The 27,082-nt window shown below is 59.6% G+C and overlaps 1 protein-coding gene across 1 annotated transcript; it reads right to left on the reverse strand.

Annotated features, from left to right (window-relative positions):
* Window positions 1–22,368: 22,368 nt before the first annotated feature.
* GRIFIN (galectin-related inter-fiber protein) lies at window positions 22,369–24,433 on the reverse strand. Its single transcript, XM_075994844.1, has 6 exons — window positions 24,353–24,433; window positions 24,109–24,168; window positions 23,472–23,551; window positions 23,213–23,372; window positions 22,709–22,875; window positions 22,369–22,522 (listed from the first exon to the last, which is right to left on the reverse strand). Exons 1-6 carry the CDS (start codon window positions 24,431–24,433, stop codon window positions 22,507–22,509), a joined length of 564 nt encoding a protein of 187 aa, XP_075850959.1. The 3' UTR covers window positions 22,369–22,506.
* Between the last annotated feature and the right edge of the window lie 2,649 nt (window positions 24,434–27,082).

The raw sequence follows: 27,082 nt of genomic DNA on the forward strand, positions 1-27,082 counted from the left end.
AAAAAGGTTTGGTTGGAAAATGCTTTGGTTCTAAAATGTTCCAGAAACATCTCCCAGAGTCCAGAGCCTGGGCGGCACACTGGGAAGGGGGCCGGGTAGGGCGTCCTGGTGAGGGGACTCGGGAAGCAGGGCCCCCTGACATGGGAGGCTGGGCAGGGCTCGCCCTGGCTCAGGTCTGGCTCCAGGCAAACGTGTTTGCGGCTCCAGAGCCCAGTTCCTCTGGGCCTGTCTCTAGCAGCCCCCCAGGGGCATGCCGGAGAAGGGTCCCTGTCTGCTTGTGAGGCGGCTACTGTTCCCTTCCCGTGGGCCCCTCGGCCTGGCCTCCACCACACACCTGGGTGCCAGGGTCCCCGCCCACGGGTGCCAGCTCCAGGGAGAAAGCCAACTTGGGACGAGACACAGGGCTTCTTGCGGAAGGACGACTCACATCGGTGGTAACTCAGGGGTTTTATGGAAGGTTCTTTTAAAGTCATGGGCTGAGCCAGGAGGAACTGAATGGATTACCGGCCCCGTTTTCCAGAGGGGGGAAACTGAGGCCCAGGCTTCTGTGACCGGCAGAGGCCACACTGCTGATGAGAATCCAGGCTGCTGTCCCAAACCTTCGAGGGCACCAGTCGGGGCACTGCTGGCTGTTGAGGCCTTTGACCCCGGGACCTGCGTCCTTGCCCTACGGTCTCTGCACAGGCCGTGCCTGTTTTTTTTGCTTTTTGGGGGCTGTTAGTAACTTTATTTTCTATTAATAAAAATCCATCCTAGAATATATTTTCTTCTATGTCTCCACTTCTTTAAAAAGAAATAGGAACAAAGACGAAAGTTTATCTTGATACAGGTTTGCAACCAGTCAAGTTTAGCTTTTAAGAGTTGAGATCCACCAGGAGCAGCTCTGCACGTGGCCCGAGAAGCCCCGGCCTTCAGCAGCACTGAACGCTGGCTCCCCTCATGTCGCCAGCCGGGGAGGGTATGAAGAGACGCGAGGATCACAGGCCCCCGCGGCCAGAGCCCACGCTGCCTCCCGAGCAGCCACTTGCCAGAGAGTGATGGCGGGAGAGTAGCCGTGGGCTTTGGGCATGATGGTCTCTCTCTTCAGGAGCTCTGGGGCCTCCTGGGGGGCTAGGGTGGGGGAGTCTGGAAGTGCAGGTCTTCCAGCATCTCGGAGCAACGAAGGTCACTACTTTCACAGACGTCCTGCTCGCTGCTAGATGCTCACTGGCCTCAGCTCCAAGGCACAATGTCATGAGTGAAGGGTCCTGGCTGTCTGGTGTCCTGGCCCGGCTGTCAGGAGTCAGCAGCAGCAGGACCAGGCTGGGAGGGTGGGCGTAGGCTGACCTCAGTTGGACAAACAGGTGACAGCCAGCCACATGTCCTGGGGGTGTGAGCATGTCACAGAGTGCTGGCCAGGTTGGCAGAGAGGCGGGGCAAAGGGAAGAGAGGAAAAACCCAGGCTCTCGGGAAACCTCCTCCGGCCAGGGCGTGGCCCAGACATTGGCCCCTTCGCAGTCGGGGCAGAGCCCACCCCCCAATAGCCAGGACAGCCTTGCCTAAAGTGTACCCATGAGCCACGGCCTGTCCCCCAGGGCTCACACGCCTAGGCAGCACGCAGGGGCCTGGACATACCTGTCTCCGGCTTACAGTTCCTCTTCTGCCACGAGGTGAAAGTGTCTGAGGCCCACCCTGCTCAAACTGCAGCCCGTGAGCTCTGCTGTCCTGAGCACCTGAGAGATGTCACTTCTAACACGGTGACACAGTAATCCCCGCTAGGGACAGAGCTCAAGGACATGATCAGAAAGAAGTCCCAGTGTAAGATCCACCCAGTGAGGTGGTGGGCCCGTGGCCGCAGGCCCTCGTGTCCTATGTCCCTGCGGGGGCTTGAACAGGCCCAGGTACTCGCTGCCGATGCTCTGGCACCTCTGCTCGGCAGGTCAGTCCTAGGTGGCCTTGGGTCGGTGTGGCCTGGTGCTGCGGTACAGGTGCCGAGTCTGGGTAGGACAGAGACCTCGGGTTACCCTGCAGGGAGAGCCCAGGAACACCGACTTTTTCTGAGTCCTTTGAGGCTTCTGGTCAATGGGCTACAGATGGTCCCGGGGAGGTTCGGGCAGTCTGGCGTGCTGCGGGCGAGGGGCCTGGCGCAGAGCAGGGGGAGCTGCCTCCCAGCGGCACTGCCGAGCCCTTTACCCTTGCTCTCCGCCGGGCTCTGGGGTGCAGTGCCAATGAGCCGCAAGGGCCTCTGATGTCACAGGGGTAGCTGACTGGGCCCCAGGGAGGCTCAATACAGTGGCAAACGCTGGGGCTGGCGCGGTGCTTTCCCAGGGAATCGGATGTGGGCGCCGGGGGCTGAGTAGGCACCCTCCAGTTCACGATCTTTCTGCTGTCATTGGAGCCACCTGGCCGGCTTCACGCATTCACGTTGCCCACCTGGGCCTGAAGGCAGGTGGGTCGGCCAACGCCGTAGCCCAGGACCAAACCAAAGTGCAGACGGGCTAGGCCTGCCAGGCAGTGCTGGTGCCCAGGCTGTCCCTGCGTGCAGGGAGTCAGGGGCCAAGGTGGGGAGAGGGGCAGCTTCCCGGTCCCACCCTGGCCCCGCCTGGGCCCCTCTGTGCAGAGACGACCCTGGGTCGCTGCCCTGCAGAAGCCTCTCCCTGGAGCGGGGTGCCGGCTCTCGTTCCTCCCCAGCACTGAGCTGCTTCAGAGGGACGCTGGGAAGGAACTGGTGGGGGTGGGGGCAGGGCGGGGCCTCTGAACAGGCACCTCCAGGCCCCGCTGGCATGGGAGGGGCTCTGCTGTGTGGCCATGGATGGGCACGAGACTGCACAGACACAGGGTGAACGTGTGGCTTCTTTGTTTCTAGTGACTCACTTGAATTTCCTCCTGCCCCAGCCTTCTGGGGACAGGAAGAAAACACCAAGCTCACACTCACACTCGGGGGCTGCAGCCGCTCCCAGCCTGCCCGGGTCCCTGCAGGCTGCCGGCATCCACCCCTGTGCCTCCTCCGTAGCATGGGTGGGGGCTGGTGACTGTGCAGTGGCTGGGCAAGGGACCTTGGGTGCACACGGTGGCCTCTGTCCCCAGCTGGCTCTGCTGTGTGGCTCTGTGTGGGTCAGTGGTGGCCAGTCTGGCCTTCGCCACCAGGTGCTGGCACCCGCCGGCCACTGCTGGCTCCTGCACTGGGCAAGGGGGGGCAGGAGACCCCGGTATTAGCACCCAGCCCTCCGCTGAGGTGCTGGAGCTGCCCCGTGGGATCTGGAGGCCGCACGCTCCCAGCCAGGCGGGGGAGGCAGGACGTGGACCTTGGACTCTCCTGCCCTCTCATCCTCCGCCTCCCACGCCCATAGGTCTGCAAGGCCGGGCCGGACTTACCTCCTGTTCCTCCTGGCGTCAGAACCCTGCTTTCGGCACCACGGGTGTCGGGACGGGAGTCTGCCCGAGGCTCTCGTGTGCTCTTGGCCGCAGAACGACCAGACACACCCGAGCGTGGAGTGCAGACTAGGATCCCGTCCTCTGACTCCTTTCTTGGAAAAATCACCAGCAAGGCCAAAACGACGGAATCACCCTAGGCAGGAGCAGCTTGTTACTGTAGGCTAAGACAGTCCGTCCCTGCGAGTGGAGAGAGACTGACCCACTTACTCGCTTCCTTTCCTTTTATCACCCAGCCTGGAGGCGGGCTCGTGTTATCAAATGATCGACAGGTGTCCTCAAAATGCCATCTGGATATATGAGCTCCCTCTAAAAATGGCCACCTGTGGGGCTGAACCACAATGCAGGTTACCTAGATCATTTTCCAAATCTATCATGCCTGGGCTGGGGGGTTCCCAGATGGATAAAGCAGCCCCTCCTTCCCCGGGTGGAGCGACTGCTCGGGACAGGGCTAAGGCTGGCACTGGGGCAGCACCAAACGGAGTGCCCGCCTTATTCTTCCTTCCAGGCGGAGCAACTGCTCCAAACAGCACCAAAGCAGGGAGCCCTGTCCCGAGAAGAGCTGGAGATGCTACCTGTCTCCTTAACACTGGGAGAGACCTCCCTCCCAGGACCAGCCCTCGAGGCTCAGCCAAAGGGTGGGCTGGGTGACCTGTGCGGGTCCTCGTGCCAGGCTCCCTGTGGAGTCCACTGGAGAGAGCGGGGTTTGGGTCTCTGTCCCCTCCTGCACTCTGGGCATCAGTGCTGAACATGGGCTGCCCCACCCTGCGGTGCTCCGTGAGGCCGGCCCAGTGCAGACCACCCAGGTCAGGTCTGGGCCACAGATGGGTTTTGCTTGGTTTTCATTACATTGCAAAAGTCAGGATGTTTCATGTAACAGCCCAGGTCCCAGCTCCTCCCAGAAGAGCCCTCAGTGCTGGGTGCAGCAGCCGCGCCAGCAGGGCCACCCTCCACGTGGCCCTGGCCCCTCACACAGCCCATCTGACCCCACCTGCCTCCCCCCAAACCCCAAACCCAACTCCACAGGGGTGGAGGTGCTCCCAGGACAGCCTGAGGCCCTGGTGCTGGCGCAGTCGCTCTGCTGCTCTGTTCCGCCGCCAACAGCCCTGCACCTCAAGTCGCTCTCTTACGCAGATCATTCTGGAGCCCTCTAATCCCCGCAGCCCCTCGGCCACAGTCTCCAGGTGCAGGATGGGCTGAGATTGTCCAGTCTAACTCCTCTGCAGATGAGGCACAGGCTGAGACTGTCCTCGAGATGCCCGGCGCCCTGTCCCTGCTCACTTGCACACACCCAGAGTCCCAGCGTTTGGCCGGTCCCGTCCCACCGCCCGTCCTCACAGCAGGTCACGGTGGACGCCTGGGGCCCTAGCCCACTTTGAGAGCAGGCTGTGCCACCCACCCACGCGCCCTGTCCCAGGTGCCCATCATCATAGGAAACTCCCGCCAGGTCCGTGGCGCTGAGCCCAGAGGCCAGGCCTCCAGGGCTGGGGAAGGAGAATCCCCCTGCTCCTCCCAGCCTGGCCCTGCACTCCAGGCCCCCACAGGGCCAGCAGCATGGCCGTTTGGGCCTGGGACAGAGGGCTCACCCTCTGGGTTCCTGCAGTCAGATCTTGGGCTCCCCTCTCAGGGGCCACCGCTGCACTGTGGCACGAGGTCAGCGGGCAGGAGGCAGCTCTGGTGCTGCAGGAGGGCTTCATCCGAGCAGGCCTGTGTCCCCGCAGCCGGGGTCTGGCACGTGTCAGGGCTGTCATCACCAGACCTGGCTGCTGCGCTTCCCCTGTGTGGCGACACAGAGTGTCCGCTCAGTGGGTTTGGGCAATGAACACTGGACCTGGAGTCCAAGGTTCCTGTAGCCCTGGCTCAGCCCCCAGTGGCTCTGTGGTCTCATGGCAGGAGACTCCCAAGCCTCAACTTCTTCACCCACAAGCTGGCAATGATAACACCACCCAAATGCCCAGCGGGATGGCAGAGGGCAGGCTGGTTGCTTGGAGGGAATGTGGCTCGAACTCCTCTGGGGGTGGGGGGGACTCCCAGTGCCAGGTCTTGTTGGCCCGGAATGGCTCGACCCCCAAAGTGGCCAAACTCCCCTCCCGACTGGCATCGCGCCTGAGTCTGAGCGACAGAACTGGGCATGGGTCGATCTCGGGATCCTTGGCTCCACCTCCTCCAAAATGCCTCCCCTGGTTTCTCTCCCCATGCCCCTAATCCCTGCCAACTGCAGCCTCCTCTGACTTTTGGAAGGACCACCTGTGGCTTGTCTAACTCCCTCCCAGCCTCGTGGGCAGTTCCAGAACTCTCCTGGCCCAAGTTCTCGCTCCATCACTTACTTGCTGTTGCCTGATGAAAATCACTCCACCCTCTGGGCCCCCCGGGGAACAACGCAGCCATGGAGAGTTGTCACACAGGGCTGGAGCCAGGCCAGCTGGACACAGGTGGGCCCCCACACTGAGCTGTGATGGCCCAGGCAGGAGGCCGACACCAGGCCTTCCTGCTCCCCCAAGAATGAGCCCTGCCCGGGGCCCGGGTGTGCAGAGGCACGATGGCCCACAGGTTAAAGGTGACCCACTGTCCTCAGCTGGTGACTTTGATCCAAGCTTTGTGAAAAAGAACAAAAATCATGGAAAGCAGTACAGACAGGTCACAGAATAGAATAAAATTACTACGAATTTCTCAGATAAAACAAAGTTACAAGGACGTCTCTCCTTTTAGCGGGCGCTTTGTGTTAATAATGACAGAAAGGGCTGCCATAGATCAGGGGTCAGATATCGCCAGATGCCACTTGTTGAATCTTCCCAACAGCCCTCAGCTGCTTGTTTATTTAGAATTTCCTAGGCTGGGCTCACAACTGTAGCTCATGACTGTAAACCCAGCACCTTGGGAGCCCACGACGGGAGGATCACTTGAGGCCAAGAGTTCAAAACCAGCCTGAGCAACATAGTGAGACCACCCCATCTCTGCGAAAAAAAGTTTTAAAAACTTAGCTGATTGCAGTGATGTGCACCTGTAGTCCCAGCTACTCAGGAGGCTGAGGCAGGAGGATTGCTTGATGACAGCAGTTGGAGGCTGCAGTGAGCTGCGGATGACCCCACTGCACTCCAGGCCTAGGTGACAGAGCAAGACATTGCCTAAAAAAAAAAAATTCTGGAACCCACCTTAAAAAGTGAAAAGCAAGAAGTGAAATTAATAATATATTTGACCCAATACATCCGACACATTGTCATTTCAACTTGTAATTCCCATAGCGCGACGCCTGTCTTGGGTCTTGGCTCTCTGTCCCCGCAAGGGGTTCTTGCGGCGGTCTGGGACCGGCTGCATACGGAGTGTGTGAGCAGGGCCACTGTGCGAATGGCAGTCTCAGAGGGGCCAGCGGGGCTGAGCATCTCCACCAGGGGGCAGTCTCGGCTCAGGAACTCGCCTGCCGTGGCTGCCTCTCAGTGTGGCCGCACAGTGGGTAGCGGGTGGCAGCTGGTCAAAGCGTGTGCACTGGGCAGTTTGATGGCCCCGATGGGTCTGAGAGCCCTGAGACCACCTGGGGCCAGCACGCAGTCCCGAAGCCACCTGCCTGGTCCTCTGAGCAGCCCCTCTGTGGGGGGGTGCCCCGTCCTACAGGCGGGGCTCCGGACAGGCCACCCCTGGACACAGGAAGTGGCTGCTCAGGCCCCTGGACAGCTGGACCACGAGGGCACTCGGTGGTCTGGGGGCCCACGGTGGGGCTGGGGCCGGGTCACACAGCCTCTGCTGCCTTCACTTCTCCTGCCTCACGGCGATGCCCCCTGCGCCCCCAACACCAGAGCACAATGCCACCGGAGCTGTCGTCCAGCCAAGCGTTGTCCTGGAGGGGATATTCCGTCTCCCGCAGCCCCCAGGGCTGGGCCGGCTCACCCAGGCCAGGGTTCACACGGCTCCATCACTTACTTGCTGTTGGGGTCACTGCTCTGAGCCCCTTTTGGGGGACTCCAGGACATGAGTGGCTCGGGCTCTCCCAGGCCCCGAAGCCCCAGGGGTCTCCCCCCCGCCCCCGTCCCCCTGTGGCCTGGGCCCATCCCTTCGTCCCGTCCCCCATGGGTGGGGGTCATCCCCGAGGCAGTGGGTGCAAACGCACGACTGTGGTCCTGCACAACCCCCAGCACACAGGCCCGCTTGTGGCCATGGTGGCCCCAAGTGAGGGACGCTGGCGTCTCTTCCCACGAGTCGCCGGCTCTGCCTGTGCCTCTGACCCCAAAATCCTATTGTCACGCCCCATGGAGCTGGCAGCTGGACGCCCCGGAGGGAGAGCCCTTTGGTAAAGCAGAGAGTCCTTTGTCAGGAACAAAAGGCCCTCCCAGCGCCCTTGGGGGCCACGAGCTCCACTCAAGGAGTGTCTGTGGGTGTCCATCCACAGAGCCGGAGACTGGGGGGAATGAGATCAGCCTGACTCGTGTTCAGGGTCTGTCCGGGGCCTGCAGAGGGTACGGTGGGGGCAAGTGGGGCTGGAAGCAGGAGACATCTGAGCGCCGGTCAGGCATAGCCCTCCCTGGCTCCAGGCACCAGCAGGGCAGGGGCCCTGGACCAGCTCAGTCCTCAAACCTCACCTGGTGCTCCGAGCTGCTGGCAGCCTCCTAGCCCAGACCCGAGGACAGCCTGCAACTGGGACAACGAAGAGGAAAGCCCACAGCCAGTTCAGGACAGACGAGACCTCGACACCTGTCATCAATATCCACAGAGCAGCGAAGACCCGCTACAGCTGTGTAACACACACGTGTAACGCACACGTGTAACGCACACGTGTAACGCACACGAGTAACGCACACGTGTAACGCACACGTGTAACGCACACGTGTAACGCAGGGCTGGGGCCCTCAGAGGAGGACGGGGGGCTGGGGCTCACTGCACCCGGAGACACTCAGAACTGACCCTTGAGGCTCCTTTCTGCGCGGACCCCTGTCTGGAAGAGAAGCTGCGGGATGTGAAATATACCTGGGCAGGGCGGCCCTGGCCACAGCACACGTGGCTCCCTGCCCCCGGGTCAACCCTACGCCTTGTCACCGCCAATGATGGTAGCCCCTCTGTTGTCCCTGTCAGAAGCAGGCCACCCTGTGAACCTTGACCTCCACCTCCCATGTCATTCTGTGTGGGGCGCGGTGTCAACGCCATTACAAGTTGGCGCCTGTTTCCGGCTTTGCCTAGAGCAGCAAACAAGTTCAGCGCACGCGCAATTGTCGGTTGCCCTGTGGCGCGAGAATGCAAACGAAGGGTCCTGCTATGGACTAATGCTTTGGTGGCTCGACAGCTGAGCGGCCTATCCCAGCTTAGGGGTTGTGCTTCTGGGGTATATAACAGCCTGCACGCTGCCGGGCTGAGTCTTCCGCATCATGTAAGTCTAAAGGGAACCCCATTAAAGCACTGTCAGAAGAACTCTGGTTGCCGCGTCTTCCTTGCTGGCGAGGCGGGCACGACAATTCTGTCCAATATCCTGACCTCAGCTGTCCTTCTACCTCTGGGACATTTCAGGTGGGGACCTTTCCAGCAGCCCCCAGCTCAGGCATCACCTTCTCCCCACACTCACCCTCAGCAACTCGACCCCAGGCGCATGGCCAGGGCGCCTCTCCTGCGCCCAGCAGGTGCACTCTGGCACGGACTGTCTCCCTCTTCGATCGGGGACCTGAGCCCAGGGACTTAGCGCCCTGCGGCCAGCCCACTAGGTTTCCGCCTATTTAACCACTGGGTTCCCTGCTGACGCGGGGGCTGGAGATGGGCTGGGGCTTGCGGTGGTTTTTAAATGTGTCCTCAAATTATTTAACATCCCTTCCCTCCAGTGGGTGAGTTTAAGGCCCTTCCCCTAAGTGCAGGCCCCTCTTAGCGGCTCACTTCCAATGAATAGATAGAATATGCTAGAAGTGACGGAGTGTCTTTCTGAAACCACCTTGTAAAAGGTATTAAATCTCCTCCTTGCCCCCTCTGGGACCATGCTCCTCCCGGGAGGCCGGCAGCCGAGTTATGAGGATACTCAAGTGGCCCTAAGGAGCGGTCTGCTTGGCGAGGGCCTGAGAGACCCCCAGTAGCCAGCATAGCTTGCCGGGCTCACGAGGGGCCACCCTGGAAGGGGGCCCTCCGGCTCCAGTCGAGCCTTCAGATGGTGGCAGCTGCACCCAACACGTTGCCGCAACCTCACGAGAAGGCCTGAGCCAGAACCACCAAGCTAAGCTGGCCCCGAATTCCTGACCCACAGAAACCTTGATTATTGTCGTTCACTCTTTATTTTGAAATAATTAGAGATTTGCATGAACTTGCAAAGACAGTACAGAGAAGTCCTGTGTTTCTCCAGTGGTTGCATCTTACGTAAGTAAAGTGTAAGATCAAATCCAGGAAGTTGCATCGGTATGGTGTGCGTGTAGTTCCATGTCATTTTATGGCACATGTAGATTTGTGTCACCACCATGGTGATCAAGACGCGGAACTGACCCATCACCACAAAGATGTGTCTCCTATTGCCCTGTTGGAGTCACACCCCAGCCCCACCACCCTAACCCCCTGCAGCCACTAATTTGTTCTCCATCTTTATAATTTTGCCATTTCAAGAATGTTTTATGAATAGAATCACCCAGTATGTGACCTTTAGAGATTCACTTTTTTCACTCAACATAATGCCCATGAGATCCACCTAAGTTGTTGTGTGTCTATAGCTGACAACTTTTTTATTGCTTTGTAATGACAGGGATGTGCCACCATTTGCTTGACCTTTCACCTATGGAGTGATATTTTCATCATTTCCAGTTTTTGTCTATTACAAATAAAGTTGCTATGAATATTCATATACAGGTTTTTGGTTTTTTGGCTTTTGAGTGGTTTTTTGTTTGTTTTTTAGACAGAGTCTTGTTCTGTTGCCCGTGCTAGAGTGCAGTAAGTGTGCACCCTACTTTTGTTTTCCTAAATTCGGCGACCCTACCTGAAGGGACCTTCTTTCTGTAACTGGTGCAGTGAGCGGGGGTGCTCTGGGAGCCATTCTCCTTCCACCCTCATTCCCACCTGATGACATCACTTCTTATTTCCCCGTGAAAATTGCAGCTGCCAGGACAGCTGCCACCACATCCTCCGTCCACCTGCCCCGAGCCCTGCTCTCTGCCGTCTCCCCTGACGCTGGGAACGAGCTGGCCCCACTTGCCACAGACACCCCCGCTGTGCACAGCTGCCCCAGCCAGTGGCTGCCCCGTCACCCAGGCCAACTCCTGTTGAGTTTTTACTGCTTAGGACACAGAGGTCCTGGCTACTCACGTATGCCCCCATTTTACAGGCTGAGTCTGCACACAGGGCGTGGGGAGAGGCAGCTGTGCACGCAGGGCTGAGGCAGTCCCCACTCGTCCGTCTCTTCTCTGAGCCGGCCCCGGCCCCACTTGGCCTGGGAGCGGGGCTCTGAGGAGGAGCGGCTCCCCCCACCCAGTCCTGGTGGGGGCCATGAGTTGGTGGGTGCAAGCAAAAGACCCGTCCTTGCATCCTTCGTTCAAGACCCAAGTCCCAGCCGACAACGCGGGACAACCTGTCCTTGGCTGATCCGGGCAGTGAGAAGAAGGGTCAAGTCAAGAGCCCCCTCCTCAGTATCATTCAGACTCTGCAGGGGGAGGGCAGACCCCGGGGCTTCTGCATCCCAGACCACGGTGCACAGGAGAGGAGCAAGTCTCCGAAGAGAAGAAGCTGGGGTGTGTTCAGAAAGGAGCGAGCAAAGCAGGACCCAGGCCCTTCCCCATGCATGGGGGGAGTCCAGGAGGACTTCTTGGAGGAGGTGACCGTTTATGGGAGATGTGTACACAGGAATCGGGGGAAGGAAAGTGTCCAAGCAGCACAGAAGGTGGGAGGGGATCAGTCAGGCCCCCTGTGTGGCCTCAGCAGCCTGGACCTATTAATTCACAATTGTCATTATCATATTGATTACCAGTAATGACTGTCACTTGCCCAGTGATTCCTTACAGCAGCCGGGCATTCCTGCCTGTTGTCTGACTCCTGCTGTCCCTGACTTCCCGACACAATTCTTCTCTGGGCCTCAGTTTCCCCACCTACCACGGCCAGGGCCCGCTTACCTTCCCGGGGCTGCCGGGAGGCCGAGCGTGGGAAAGAGCTCCGCTCCATGTCCGGGGCCAGAGCAATCGTGCCAGCCGGGCTCTTGGGCTCTTGGGCGCGCGCCACAGTTTGGCGGCCAAACAATGCCCACCTCTGAGCAGAGCCGTGGGTGGGCGGTAACCATGGTGAGGGGCCCTCCGCGCAGCAGAGCCAACTGCCCATCCGGGGCTCCTGCGGCCCTGGTCACGCCTTTGTCCCACGGGCTGGCGCCGGGCCTGTGCTGACAGCCCCGAATGGCTGGTGGGGCAAGGCTGACCGCAGCAGAGGGGCTCTCGGCTGGGCAGAGGGCTTGGGGTCGACGTGGCGGCAGTGGCACTGTTTCCGCGTTCGGGCTGGAGCCGGGCCGGGTCACTGTGACTGCTGGCGGTGCCTCCCCTGCAGTGGTGTGGGAGCACACCCAGCCCCGGGACACCCCCAGCCTCGGCGATGCCCCTCCGCTAGGACAGGGCCTGGCGTGCTCCCGGAAGGAGGCCGCCCGGCCTGGTTCCGGGATGTTCCAGGCAGTTGGCCAGAGCATGGGGGTCCCTCCGGGCTTCCCCAGGGCTCCCCCAGCCTGGATCTGGCCACTGGCTATGCCCACCCCTGACTCCCAGCCTGTCCCAATATCCCCAGGCTGCCAGGGACTAAGCACGAGTGTGGAGCCTCTGCCACGGCACAGAGTGACCAGCCCCTCTCCAGATGGGATCAGAGTCCCCATTAAACCTCATCTTTGCAAACTCAAGATATCACTAAAAAAAAAAAAAAAAAAAAAAGCCCGGTGCAGTGGCCCATGCCTGTTATCCCAGCACTTTGGGAGGCCAAGGTAGGAGGATCACTTGAGCCCAGGAGTTGAGACTACAGTGAGTTACGATGCCACTGCACTCCAGCCAGGGCTACAGAGCAAGACCCTGCCTCAAGAAAAGAAAATCCAAAAAAACGAAAAAAGAGAAAGGAGAAAAGTAGCTCTGCCACGGCCATGCTGTGTGACCTTGGGCAGATGTCTTTACCTCTCTGTACTTCATCTATAAAGTCAGCAGTGGGACAAACCTCACAAGTTTTTGTGAAACGTAAGTGAGGTCATCCCCAAGTGTCTACGACAGCCATCTGCCTTGTGAGCCGCCCAGGTCCTGCCCCGTGTCCCAGCCTTCTCTGTCTTCAGGTTCCCATGCGTTGCCTCGGCCAGCCTCCTCCCAGCCCCTGAATCCTCACTAGGACCCCTAGTGGGGACGGAGTGGGAGTTGACCGAGACTCTGGAGGAGGGCGGCCACTCCCCAGGGTGCAGGATACAGCTGTCATAGGTGCCACCCACCCAGGTGAAATGGGACCCTGCCCCCACTGGAGGAACCTACAGAGGGAGGTCAGAGGTGAGTGAAGGCCGGAGAGGGGGTGTCTCTCCCCGATCCCACTTGATCCCCTTTCTCAGCAACCCGTGTGCTCTGGGCAGCTCTGCCCTTCTTGGGGGAGGGGGCCTGAGACTTGGGCCCTGTTGGAGGGGCCAGAGAGGACTGGGGGGGGGCCTTTCCCTCCCCCCATGGAGATCTAACATGTGCAGTGAGGGCTGAGGTACAGGGAGGCCAGCCAGACACCCTCCCACCCACCTGCACAGCAGAGACACCCAGAGGGGAGGCCACACGGAGCCCACCTCCCTGGGGACTATGCCCTTCACCGGCCTCATGGGAGGAATGGACCCCCGCTTGGGTCAGCCATGCTCCCAGGACCCACCAGGGCCCCTGCCCAGGAGGACGGTGGCCCCAAGGCCATGCACTCCAGCGAGAAGAGAAGGGGTCCCTCCAGGCCCTGCGTCTCCCCTGTCCAGGTGTGGTGTGGAGGCCACCACCTGCCCAAACCTCTGTTCCAGCGGTCTGTTCTGCCCCAGGCACCGTGTCACCTGGAGTCCCGGCTTACTCTCTGCCTCCTGTCTCGTCTCTGCGGCCACCAAGTACGGGGCTCAGGCACCTTCTCCCGCACACATTGAGCACTGAGCAGAGGTGTTGCTTGGTGCTGAAAAGACAGCTCCGGCCGGTGGGTGTCCCCAGAGGGACAAACTGTGCTGATGCAGAAATGACCAGAAATGACCGAAGGCAGGAAGCGGGAGTGGATCTGCGTCCAGGCTTGTGGTGGTGGCGCTGCCCGTGCCCCTGAGGTCGCCGACACCCTGCCCAAGCCCCGTCCACCACCAACTGTCCTCCCAGCCCCGGGTCTCCCACGGGCCAGGCTTATAGAGACAGTTGCTACTCCATTTTGCAGAAGGGGAAACTGAGGCTGTGAAAGGGAACTTTCCCGCCTTCCCATAGAAAGGTGCCTGTCTCTCCCTCCACCCCACACCCACCTGCAGCCACAGTCGAGAAAATTCGTGCCTGGGTATTAACTGGACCAAGCCAATGGCCTCTGCCTCTCCCTGATGACTCCATTTTATTTTTATTTTTTATTTTTTGAGACAGAGTCTGACTCTGTTGCCTGGGCTAGAGTGCTGTGGCGTCAGCCAAGCTCACAGCAACCTCAAACTCCTGAGCTCAAGCGATCCTCCTACCTCAGCCTCCCAAGTAGCTGGGACTACAGGCATGTGCCACCATGCTCAGCTAATTTTTTTCTATATATTTTTAGTTGGCCAATTAATTTCTTTCTATTTTTAGTAGAGACAGGGTCTCACTCTTGCTCAGGCTGGTTTCCAACTCCTGACCTTGAGTGATCCTCCCACCTCGGCCTCCCAGAGTGCTAGGATTACAGGCGTGAGCCACCACGTCCAGCCTACGTTTAGTTTTTTTAGGAACTGTTGGATTATTTTCTTCAGGGCTACACCATTTTACTTTCGTATCTGCAGTGCACAGGCTTCCAATTTCTCCACGTCCTCACCAATACCTGTTAGTGTGTGTGTGTGTGTGTGTGTGTTTGGTTTTATTTTTATAATAGCCATGCTAGTGGGTGTGAGGTGGTATCTCACTGTGGCTTTGATTATCGTGTCCTTAATGATTAATGATGTTGAGTAGCTTGTATGTGCCCATTGGCCATTTGTGTATCTTCTTTGTAGAAATGTCTATTCAAGTCTATTTTAAAATGTACCTGGGGATTTTTTTTTTTTTTTTTTGAGACAGGGTCCCAGGCTGGAGTGCAGTGGTGTGATCATAGCAGCCTTGAACTCCTGGACTCAAACAATCCTCCTGCCTCAGCCTCCAGGGAAGCTGAGACTACAGTCATGTGCCATCATGCCCAGCTAATTTTTTTATTTTTATTTTTTATAGAGATGGGGTTTCGCTATGTCGCTCAGGCTGGTCTCGAACTGCTGGGCTCAAGTGATCCTCCCACATTGACCTCCCAACGTGCTGAGCCACTGCGCCCAGCCTGGATTTGGGGCTTAGTCATGTATAGTAAGGCAACAGATCCGGAAATGACTGCCATTAGAAAGATAGTTTGTCACTTACAGTTTCAAGAGGACAGTCATACCATGCCATGCAGGGCCACACAGGGAAGCATCAGGTCTGTCTGGAGGTGGCAGGAGCCAGGGGAACGCAGAGGCTAAAGTTTTTATTGTGGTTTGCAGGGTAAGGAGTGGGTAAGGCGGAGTAAGCAGCTGGGCAGGCCCAGGGTGGGAAGTTTGAATCATTCTGCACCACTCCGGGCTACCGGGGATGGCCTCTGGCTGTCTGGTACCCGGCTGTGGGGTGACTCAGGCAGGAGGACGGTAGGAGGCTGGGAAGAGGGGGTGTGGATTTGGGGGTGGTTGGTTTGCACATAATAGGCTGCTCACAGGCAAGTTGTTTGCTGTCTCTGGAAATCAGCTAACCCTAAACACTCCCTCCCCAGTTCCAAGGCTCCAAGATGTCAGAGCATCATAAAATATAGACAATTATAAAACATCAATTCAATGTTTTTTTTGCTCATTTTAACATAAAGCTGTTTGTTTTTGTTGTTGAGTTATAGGCGTTCTTTACATATTCTATGTATTAGTCCCATATCAGATATATGATTCGCAAATACTTTCTCCCATTCGGTGGCCTGTTCACTCTGCTCATAATGTCCTTTCTCACGTTGATGGAGTCCAATCTATCTATTTTTTTTCCTCTATTGCCTGCACTTTTGGTGTCATACCCAAGAAATCATTGCCAAATGCAACGTCACGAAGCTTTCCCTAGGTTTCTTCCAAGAGTTTCATGGTTTTAGCTCTTACGTTTAGGTCTCTGATCCATTTTGAGTGGATCTTTGCATATGGCACGAGGTCAGGGTCCGATGTCATTCTCTTGTGTGTAGAGACCCACTTGTCTTCCCAGCACCCTGTGTGTGTCTGTGCTGAGTTTTCACTTCTTCCTCCGGCGGTGAGAAGCCTGGCTCCCACGACCCACAGCTTACCTACGTGCTTGTTCAGTCCTAGATTGTGTCATTTCAGCCTTGCTAACCCCTGCCCCTGTGAGAAACGAGCTTACCAGCTCGAGTCCGGTGTTTGTATACAGTTGTTTTTGTCCTTAGCCTTCCAGCATCTAGACAAAACCGTGTTGTCCAAAATCACTTAGTTCAGTCTCTTTCTCCCTTTCCCTTTGAGTGACGTCATACATTTGTAATTCAATTAGAATCAGTTGTCACAGACTGCATTCCATCCTGGGCTCCCCTGACATCCTGGCTAATTTTTTTAAAAATTTGCATACAGTGAAGCTCGCTCTTTGTGGTGTGCAGTGCGTAGGTTTTGACAAGCGCAAGGGGTCAGCCGTCCGGCACGGCTCCATACGCGCTCCCGTGACCACTCCCTGCGTGGCCCCTTGAAATGGACCCCCCTCCCTCCCCACCCCCTGCCAACCACTGTCCACGATGATTCCCTTTTCAGAAAAACCAGCTTTCTTGAGATGTAATTCACATACCATACGACTCACCCATTTAAAGTGAAATCCAATCATGTTTGGAATGCTGCATTACTGAGTTTTAAAAATCCTGGTCAAGTACACATGCCATATGATTTGCCGTGGTAACGGTTTTCAAGCGCGCAGCTCAGTGGCACCGACTGCATTCACAACGTTGTGCGACCAGCACCGCGGCCTCCAAAACTTCTCATCATCCGGAACAGAAACTCTGGTGATTTCTTAAGTGATCGTAATGTGACAAAGTTTGAAAATGTTATCTGTACACATGGAAAACACAATGGGTATAAAAGATAAAGGAGAATTCCATTTACAGGAAGTTCTAAAATAGGCAGCCCTGAAGCAAACTGCACAGCAGTTCTGGGGGTGCAGTGAGGGGTTGGCTGGGGGAGGGGGTCTACACCAGTCAGCCCTGGCGGCCGCAACAAAATACCACAGACTGCGACTTAAACAACAGGAATGTATTTTCTCACAGTTCTGGAGGCTGGAAGTCCAAGATCAAGGTGTCAGTGGATTCAGGTCTAAGGATGGTTTGCCCGGCTTGTAGGTGGCCACTTTCTCACTGCATCCGCCTGCCCCACTTTTTTTTTGTCAGACAGAGCCTCACTCTGTTTCCCAGGCTAGAGTGCCGTGGCGTCAGCCTAGCTCACAGCAACCTTAAACTCCTGGGCTCAAATGATCCTCCTGCCTCAGCCTCCCGAGTAGCTGGCACTACAGGCATGTGCCACCATGCCCGGGTAATTTTTTCTATATTTTTAGTTGGCCAATTATTTTCTTTCTATTTTTAGTAGAGACGGGGTCTTACTCTTGCTCAAGCTGGTTTTGAACTCCTGACCTTGAGTAATCCTCCCGCCTCGGCCTCCCAGAGTGCTAGGATTATAGGCGTGAGCCACCATGCCTGGCCCTATCCCACTTTTTTAAAAGACAGGGTTTCCCTCTGTTGCCCAGGCCGGGGTGCAGTAGAGTGATCACAGCTCACTGTGGTCTCGAACTCCTGGGCTCAGGCGATCCTCCTGCCTCGGCCTCCTGAGTAGCTGGGACTACAGGTGCACATTACTATGCTGGTTAATTTTTCAATTTTTTGGTAGAAAGAAGTGGTGTCTCACTGTGTTGCCCAGGCTAGTCTTGACTCCCGGCCTCAAGCAATTCTCCCACCTTAGCTTCCCAAAGTGCTAGGATTACAGGTGTGAGCCACTGCACCTGGCCTGTTTCCTCTTCTTATAAGGCCACAGTCCTATTGGATTAGGGCCTCATCCTTACGACCTCACTTAACCTTAATTAACCTGAAGACCTTATCTCCGGACACAGCCACACTGGGGTTAGGGCCTCAGCATATGAACTGGGGGGACACAGCTCAGTCTATAGCAGTGCCCTGTGGTGGTGGTGATGTACCATGCTTTGCTATGGGTTGGGGTTACCCAAGCGTATGACTGTCGGAAGTCATCAAATGGTACGTTTAAGATGTGTGCATTTTGTCGCATGTTTTAAAAAAAAAACCGTAAACAAGTATTGAATGCTAGCAAGTGACGTGCGTGCTGAAGTGTCCAGGTAGAGGTGCAGAAGCCCGAGCTGGGTGGACAGGGACGGAGGACAGCACGAGCCACCCACTGGCTCCAGGGAGCGGGGGTGCAGGCGTTGGCCGAAAGAAGAGTTTCATGATAGAATATTGGGGGGAAATTAAAAATGCAGGTTTAAAAAGGGCACCCCATCCACCATAGCTCCCCAGGCTGCAGTCCTCTGTTCAGAGGCAGCCCCCACTGCCAGGGTCTCCAGATCCTTCTAGAAAGATCAGTGGATAGTCCAGTGCACATCTCTTCTTTTTGTTCCACGGCAGAGCGGGACAGGCGTTGGGCGCAGTCCACCCTTGCCTTTTCCGTGTGCAACGCGTCTGTGGCGAGTGGCCTGTTTCCAAAGGTCCACAGGGGATCCTGCATTTACCAGGCCCCAAGCAGGGACACCGAGGACGTCTCAGGCCTCCCTGGGGGACCTCCACTCTGCAGGCGATTCCTCACATGGAGCCTCTGGCCCCAGGCACCCACAGGGCCCCGGTGACAGGTGCATGTGCCCCTGAGGCTGAGGGCTCACTTGCCTGCCCCACAGGAGCTGCCCTGGGGTCCAAGGGGGGTTTGCCTCCCAAGCCCCCCTCTGCTCTCAGCCCTGCCCAGGCCGTGTTTAGCTACAAAGTAATCCTTGCCGCCCTGCTCTAACGGTGGCCCTAAAGCGAGCCACGGCAGCCGTTACTGGCCCTGCGCAGGACACGGTGAGCCGAGGCCACAGTGAGCCGAGGCCACGGCAGGGTGCGGGAAGGGAGGCCTCTCCCTGTGCTGGGTGGGCAAGAGCAGCTCAGCTTGGTGGGGAGGGAGGCACTCGGACCATGTCCTGCAGCGCTGGTCAGCCCTGGACGTGCCCTCCTCACCACTATCCCGTTGTACAGAAGAGGAAGCTGAGGCTCGGAGAGGCTGTGCTCGCTCAAGTCCACGCTGTGTTTATTCCCGGCTCAGTTCTGAGCGGCCCAGGTTCTGCCGCTGCTGAGAGACAGGCCGGGCCGGGCCATCCTGTAAATGCCTGGGCTTTGCCTCCCCTCGCTGGCTCTCCCCAGCTCAGCCTCTGGCCTCGGGCCCAGGCCGTCCTTTCGTGGGAACAGAAGCTGTGTGCGCGGGAACGCAGCCCCCGTCCGGTCCTGTTCTGGCGCCCGACCAGTCGTGCAACCTGCAGTGTCTGGAGCGCCCTCTGCTGGTGGAAGAGGCCGGGGCGGGGACCGGCGTCGGGGCTCCCCCACCCTGGGGACACCCAACCCCTGTCCTGGTGCAGAGGGGAGGGCAGGGCAGGGGCCAAGACAGGGTGCCAGGTGGATTTGAAGCAGGGTCTCACCCTGGCCACCCTGGGGCAGCTGCCCACAGACTGATCCTCCTTTAGGTCTCACTGTAGTGGCCAGTGCTTAAACACAGGGAGGGCAGACGGCGCTTGAACTTCAGATTTTTTAAATTAGAAGATCTGCTCACCGTGGGCCCTCATTTCATGGGCACAGTTGCGCGGAGCTGAGCAGGACAGGGGGGGTGCTTTCCTGCTGGCCACAGACCCCACCAACCCCTGCTGCCCTGCATCCACCAGCCCAGCCCCGTGGGCATTTCCCCCCTCCTAGACTTCTAGAGAGCCAGCACCTTCGGCCAGCAGTGATGTTGGGAAGCCTGCGGGCCCCAAGGCAGTTGTGTTCCCCCAGACAGGCCCAGCCCTGCGAATCTGGCCCCCCAACACCGGGCAGAGAACTGAGGGCAGGACAAGGCCTCCAGGTGACAAGGCTTATGCTTCCAGGAGCAGGGGCTGCCCTGGTTGACCTCGTGCGGCACCTTTAGCTGGGGCTCAGCACCCTGCTGGTGCCTTTGGGTCTCTGACGGGTGTCAAGGAGGGTGTGGGCTCCTTCCACAGGGCCCCTGTCATGGTGAGAGGGGACAGGGAGTGCGAGGAGGGAGAGGAGACCTAAGTCAACATTGGAATTTGCTTCTGGTCAGCAGTTGGAGGGGCTGCTCTGGGAAGGTAGTGAGTTGCCTGTCACTGGAAGGATTCAAGTGGGATGTGCTCTGGGCCAGCCTTGGCTGTGGGACTGGGTGAGACTTGGTCGCAGACCCCCAGAGAAAGCCATGTGATGTGGGGGCAGGGCCTGGAGGGAAGCAGAGGCTGCAAGGGCCCAGCCAGAGGTCGGGGGTGGGGAGCTTCCCAGCTGAAGTGGCAGGCGAGGTGCAGTATCGGGCCAAGGCCAGGTCAGGGGGGAGCCATACAGTGCTGAGGGCAGTGGGAGCCATGGAGGGCGTGAGAGCAAGGGCATGCAGCCCCTGCAGCAGGATGCTTTGAGACCACAGCTCCCTACACCCCATTTTATGGATGGGGAGACTGAGAACCAAGGATGCCTCAGGGGTCTGGGTCCCCTATGATCCCATCTGCCCGATGGCAGCTGGCAACCGGTGAACAGCAGGGCTGGTGGTTGAGGGACAGACCTGGATTTTGGCCGGCTCCATCTTTCACTTGCTGAGCGACCCTGGGCAAGTCACATAACCTCTCTGAGCCTGTTTCTACAGCTGTGAAATGGGCACTGCACTCTGTGCCTTGCTCATTCTTGGAGTCCCGGGAGACGGTGCGCCTCATCCTTCCCCACACTCTCACCTGGCATCACTATTGGGAAGCCCTTCACCTGCAGGGAAACTGAGGCCCAGAGAGGGTGGGCAGTGGGCTCAGGTCCCAAGGCAAGGGCCTGGCCCGCCAAGCAGGGACACCCCACCAGCGGGCCCAGAGCCCCAGGAGCAGGAGCAGCAGGCCTGGCCGCAGAGGCAGGCCCCGCCATTCGAGTTCGCCCCTCCCACGGCCTGGCCCTCCCATGGCCGCCCAGGCCCCCAGCCCCTCCCGCGGACACAAAGGCCAGGCCTCCCGCAGGGGCGGCAGGAAGGGGCTCCTGGCCAGCTGGGCTGCAGGCTGTGGGGAAGTGAGCGGAGACAGGAAGGAAGCTCCACAGCTGGGGTCTGGGGCCGCATTGTCTCACCTGGGGGAGGGGGCGCCCTTGCCGCCCCTCAGTTGCCTCCCCAGCTCTGCAGGGCAGTGGGGTCGCTGGGCCCTCCCTCTCCAGGCCCCACCCTGCCGCTGACTCCCTGCCCCCACCCCAGCCTCAGTTTCCCCATCTATAGAACCTTAGTGGATGATGTGTGGGAATGGTGCAGTGGCGATGTCACGGCCAGTGCCAGCCGGGGCTCTGCACCCTGTGCCCAAGGGAACTCATTTCAGCTGCACGATACCCTCTGAGCAGAGGGCGGGCGCTCCCTGTCCCCATCTCACAGTGGCCCCTAGAAGCTCAGGGACTTGCCCAGGGCCATACAGAGAGAGAGTGGCAGAGCTGGGGCTCAAGCCAGGCAGCTGCTCCGAAGCCCGGGGCCCTAACCTGTCTGCTCTCCTGCCTGCGCCATCGTGGACCTAATCCTTTTCTCTGAATAACTCACTTGTCAAGGTTGAATACTCAGTCTTGTCTTAAGCTGTGACGTTGCCAGCTTAATGTGGACAGAGGGTAGGTAGGTAGGTAGTTGGATAGATAGATTTTTTTTTTTTTGAGACAGAGTGTTGCCCAGGCTAGAGTGCTGTGGCGTCAGCCTAGCTCACAGCAACCTCAAACTCCTGGGCTCAAGCGATCCTGCTGCCTCTGCCTCTCAAGAAGCTGGGACTACAGGCATGTGCCACCGTGCCTGGCTAATTTTTTCTATATATTTTTATTTGGCCAATTAATTTCTTTCTATTTTTAGTAGAGACGGGGGTATCACTTTTGCTCAGGCTGGTTTCCAACTCCTGACCTTGAGCCATCCTCCCGCCTCGGCCTCCCAGAGTGCTAGGATTACAGGCGTGAGCCACCATGCCCGGTCAAGATAGATGATTGATAGACTATATATAGACAGCTAGATAGAGATGAATAGATGACCATTGGTGTTAGTGAGTCACATTAAAACTAACACACAGTTATGAAAGCTACCAGGAAACCCCATTGCGTGAGCCCCTGCAGTCACCTCGCCTCCCGACTTTGGGGCCCTTTCCAGACACGAGGTGGGGCCACTACCCCCATTGAACAGATGTGAAAACTGAGGCTGAGAGATGGGGGGATTTGTGGATGGTCACACGGCTCTTCCTGCTCATCTTCCCATGAGGGGTCCCCCAGGGTGCTCCCTCCCGACACCTGGGCTCCCCCCAACCCCAACACACAGGAGGCACCGGAGCAGGAGCACACCTGGTCCCAGGTGAATGAAGAGAAACAGGAAAGGCCCAGACAGGAAGTGGAACGGAGGAAGCTCCAGGGCCACCGAGGCATTGTGGGCTGGGCAGGGCACCCCACCAGGGCTGAGCCGTGAGGGACGTGAGCCCAGCGGCCCTGGGAGAGGACTGTAGCCCCTGCCCTTCTGGCCCATGGCCAGGAGCCCTCCCGACATTGGTCGTCACCTGACACCCCTCCCCCAGGTCCATCCCGGCCCCTCCCCAGCGCTTCAGGGACCCCAGCGCCTAGCAGCCAAGCACCTGCGCCTGCTTAGATTTTATTGAAGGTGAAGCTGGGGGGGCACACAGATCCACAGACCCCTCCCCAGATTCCCCAGGGTGGGGCTCCAGGCGCCCCGGATGTGAGATGGGCTGAGGCTCTCTCCTGGGGCGCATGGACTGCTCAGTAGCCCCCGTCCCTGCAAACATCAGGCACACACCTTAGCTCCTGCCACCGTGCACAGATGGGGGGCAGGCAGGGATGGCGGGGGAGGAATGGGTGGACGGCAAGGTGACAGCCCCCTTCCCGGCTGGAGAGGGTCCCTGCTGGGGCAGGCAGTGAGGGGCAGGGCTGGGTGGGGCTGGGGCAGGGGCAGGAACGTTACCCCCAGCTCAGGCCCCTCTTGGCCAGCTCCACCTGGGCCAGGTTGCGGTCACTCAGCACCCGCACCCTGGTGATGGCGGCCAGCGGCCTCTGGCGGTGCGGGAACTGCAGCACCTTGTGCTCCTGGGCGTAGACGTGGAAGTGCTCCGAGTCCGAGCTCACCTCCATCTGGGCAGGAGGAGCCGGTGACCTTGGCGCCGGCCACAGAGCCTCGGTCTGGTCCTGCATCTACCGTGGCTGAGCTGGCGACTCCAGGAAGCACGGAAGCCATGCCGGCCCGAGGGGCCCTCGCCACACAGCCCCCACCCCCATGTGGGAGCCGGGGCACCTCCTTTCACCCGAGGGGGTGGCTGGTAGCCAGGGTGGCGGGCAGCCCCGCACGCGTGGGGCACTGAGGAGGGGAGGCCCGCCCAGCCCGAGGCGGGACTGGCAAACAGGCCCGCAGGCCATCCACAGCGAGCCCCAGCCTCCTGCCCCCCACAGCCCTGCCCGGGCCCCCCATCACCTCAAAGGGCTCCCCCAGGGACAGCGGGAAGATGCTGGACACCTCCTCCTCGCCCCAGCGGCCGCCCTGGCAGGCGTTGCCCACCATGGTGGCGCTGGAGAAGCGCGGCTTGATGTGGAAGGCGATGTCCCCCGCCTCAGACAGGAAGTCGATCTCGAACCTGGGGGAGTCACGCAGTCGTGAGAGCCCTGTAGGGCTGGGCCAGCCACCCGACCGGGCCAAGAGGGGCGAACCTTGGGGTCGAGGGGGTGTCCCTTACTTGTCGTCTCCGGAGTCGGACTGTCCCTGGACCAGCAGGCTCCAGCCAGGGGCCAAGCCCCCCGCACAGAAGGCTTCGAACTGAACACAGAAGACAGGGTGGCGGGACAGAGAGGCCCCACGGGGCTGGAGCCTCCTCTCTCCCTTGCATACCCCCCTGTCCTTTACGTACCCCACTGTCCCAGCCAGCTGTCCCCAGCCAGCCAGCTGTCCTCTACCTGTTCAGGTCCCTGTACCTCTGCATGTTTCTTTTGTCACAAGGGCCGGGGAGCGGGGACAATCCTGCACGCCCCCCGCCCTCTCAGATGAGAGGGTGGAACCAGCACCCCAGGGCACACGGGTGGTTCAGGGAGACCCCACCCTGCTCCCTTATCCCCAAGTCCAGGGTGCGAGGCTGGCCCCTCGGGCTCTGGTCTCACCCACCTGCAGGGCCATCTGTTCCCAGTCACGGCAGAGGCGGGGGAGCCAAGGATATAGGCAGGGTGGGCTGGGGGCGGGGTGCGCAGGAGCCCCACCCCGGGTGGCTTGACAAGGTCACTGTGCCCTTCCCTCCCCCTGGCCCTCGGGCCTCTCCCTGCCAGCTGGCTGTCCACTCTGGCACGAGGATGGAGCGGGGTTGCCTGCCCATCCCCCCTCACCTGCTTCCTGGGCCCCACTTCTGAGGGTCCCCAGGCCTCTGGGATAGCAGCTTCCCCAGCCTTGCAGGGGGGCATAGAGAGACGGGGACCCTGGCCCAGGCTCTTCCTCTGGGGTCATGAGCCGACTCCAGGGACCCCAACCCTCCTGTCTGGCCTAGTGAGGGTGGAGGAGGGGTGTGCCCTTGGACTCATGCCCTAGCCCCTGGGGTCCATCTGACCACCTGGTGCTGCAGGACAGACCCACCTGCAAGCCCGCGCCCCGGCCCACCAGCTTCCCACCCCAGCCCTGCACCCTCCCCAGCTGGCTCAGCGGCCCGCAGGGCATGGAGTGGGATTAGGCGGGCGCTGGTCAGCGCATTCCAGGGCTCTGGGGGACGGGGGTTGGGGGGGACAGGCCTTTCCCACCCCACCCATGCCCCCTCCTGGCGGGAGCCTCAGCCTCTCAGGCTGAGCAAGGGGAGGAGCCAGCTGGGCCCTGGGACAGCGTGGAGGGAGGTTGGCAGCCGTGGGCCCCTAAAGAGGAAAGCTGGTCTGCGCTGACCCCAGCTGGAGCGGACCCCTGGGGCTGGTGAGTGCAGGTGAGTGTGCGAGCGTGGACAGTGAGCCCGGGTGCACGAGGGCTGGGTGCGAGTGCAGGCGTGTGCCTCCAGCTGGTGGTGCTCACGCTGTGCCCTGCCCATGGGCCTCAAGAAGATGGCACTTCTCAGGTGGTCCCTGAGCCCCCATCGCCGGGTCTCCTCCTGCCCAGTCCTTACTCAGGCTGTGGCAGGGCTGGCCCTGTGTCCACCTGGCCTCTCCTCAGTGCTGCTGCCGGGGTGTGTGCCAGTTTGGGTGGGAAGGTGGGGCGGCCGAGGCTGGAAGGGGACTCGGAAGGGTTCCTGGCTGGCTCCTGCCCACTGAACAGTGCAGGGTGGTACAGAGACTGCTCTGTCCTCCTCTCTCCTGCCCGACACATGGCAGGGATGGCTGTGGCCCTGCAGGGGGCAGCCCTGGGCCTGTGTGGCCTGCCCCTGCCACGTCTCTTCCCCATTCTGCCTGGCCATCTTGGGCCCACAGGCAGCAGCCCCATAGCTGCCTCCCCCAGGGGCACAGAGGGAAGCCCCTGGCTGCTTCCCTCCTCCCTGTCCTGTCCCCTGTCCTGTGGGCCTGGGACAGGGGCGGTCCTGGCTTTAGCTGCTGGGAGAGGACATGGAGCCTGGACTCTGGGTACAGAGCTGGCCAGTGCCTGGGGCCCAGGGCTGGGTAGAGCATGGAGTCAGGGGACTGGAACAGGCTCCTGGCCTCTGGGCATCGCTCTCCCCAGCTGTCCCCTGGGCTCAGCAGTCCAGCTCAGCAATGCCAACCTCTCTGCTCCACACCTGTCCCTTAAGCAAGGGAGGGCAGCCTGGGGAAGCCACACCCTGGACACAGGAACCTGGACATTGTCCACTCCATCTCTGTCCCAGTTTTCTCCTTTGGGGACCAGCAGGGGTGCTGGTGGAGGGGCCTCAGGTCTTGGAAGCAGCTGCAGAGCTCCGGTTTCACGTCAGGGGGTTATGGGGGGGCTCGGCCCCCACACTCCCTGGACAGGAGGCCCGGGTGCTGCTGCCGGGGGCGGGGAGTCCTGAGACCCCGCTTCACCACTCTGAGCCCCAGGCCCCCACCTCAGGGGCCCTCGAGGGCATCAGGGGTGTGAGCCAGTCTTGTTCATGCCCTACCTGGGTGCCCCCAGCCCCCCAAGGACAAAGCAGGCCAAGGGCCTCACCTGGGCCTCCACCCCACAGCTCCACGTGTGCCTGGCATGAGTGCAGAGCTGTGATCTCACCGGTCTGACTGTGGCCTCAGCACCTCTCCCACGTAGGTAGGAGCCAGAGCTGCCAACAGTCTCAGCACCAGGCAGCCGAGGGCTTGGAAGCCAGACTCAGGCTGGCTGGGGACAGAGAGAGACTCCAAAGACCCCCTGTGGCGGGCCCAGCCCTACAGGCACAGGCTGTCCTCAGCCCCAAAGCCGCGGTCCCAGATCCGACCCTGGCCCACCTCTATTGCAGCCTCGGGGGTCAGGGTGGCGCGGTGGGCAGTGCCCTGAGCGGCTGGCTGGGCGCTGGCTGCCCGGGGCCGTGGCTTAGGGCCCAGGAGCAAACAGATTTGCTGTCTCGGTGCCGCCCCCACCTCCTGTCCCGCTGCACACCCACCCGGATGTGCGGTTTCGCCCTGGGCTGTTGACTCCACGGGCTCCGGGAGGCAGCAGCATCTCCCCCCTGCTCGGGAGGATCTGTGCCAGGACGGGCCGTGCTCGGCCCTGCAGCCTCCATTGCCAGCACAGGGCTGGCACTCAGGGACGCCACTGGACACTTCCTGCCCACCGCAGAAGAGCAGCACCATCTATCGAGGGCTTTCTCTGTGCTGGGCGACAGCTATAAGCTCTGTACCTGCATTGTCACATTTATGGCACTATGTGATCCTCCTGTTAGAGAAGAATATAAAAACAGAGAGGTTAAGCCACTTGCCCAAGGTCACGCAGGAAGGGAGTAACAACACCAGGATCTGAACCCAGTGGTCCCCCGTGTCCTTGCTCCTAAATACCACACTGGACTGTCTCCTGGAAACAGAGCCTCTCACCAGGCTAGGAGGGGTGGGGTGATCAGGGTTGGCTTCCTGGAGGAGGAGACAACTAAAGTGGTTCTTGAAGAATGAGTAGGAGTTAGAAGGGGGTGGGTGAAGGGTGCTTCAGGGAGAGGAAACAGCAGGTTCAAGAGCAGGACGGCTGGGCCCAGGGATGGGTGGCGGGGCTGTGTCCCCAGAGGTGCCTGGCACAAATCTCCCAGGGACAATTTGGCAAGGATTGCCTCATCTTTTTGGGAGCCTGGTAGAGCTTCCATGGGATTCCTGGAGTTAGGCATCACTGTACCCATTTGAGTGATGAGGAAACTGAGGCTCTGAGAGAAGAAACCACCCTACGGCCCCACGGTGAGGGTGCGGCTGGGCCAGGCCGTGG

The sequence above is a fragment of the Microcebus murinus genome, chromosome 19, assembly GCF_040939455.1.
Source record: "Microcebus murinus isolate Inina chromosome 19, M.murinus_Inina_mat1.0, whole genome shotgun sequence".
Classification (NCBI taxonomy): Eukaryota; Metazoa; Chordata; class Mammalia; order Primates; family Cheirogaleidae; genus Microcebus; species Microcebus murinus.

Excerpts from the sequence above, each read along its gene's own strand:
- GRIFIN (XM_075994844.1), bottom strand. The coding sequence starts at position 24,433 with ATGCCCTGCGGGCCGCTGAGCCAGCTGGGGAGGGTGCAGGGCTGGGGT. Across the intron at positions 24,169-24,352 it reads GCCGGGGCGCGGGCTTGCAG|GCTGGGGAAGCTGCTATCCC; the intron begins GTGGGTCTGTCC and ends CCCCCCTGCAAG. Across the intron at positions 22,876-23,212 it reads CCCTGGGGGAGCCCTTTGAG|ATGGAGGTGAGCTCGGACTC; the intron begins GTGATGGGGGGC and ends CCTCCTGCCCAG.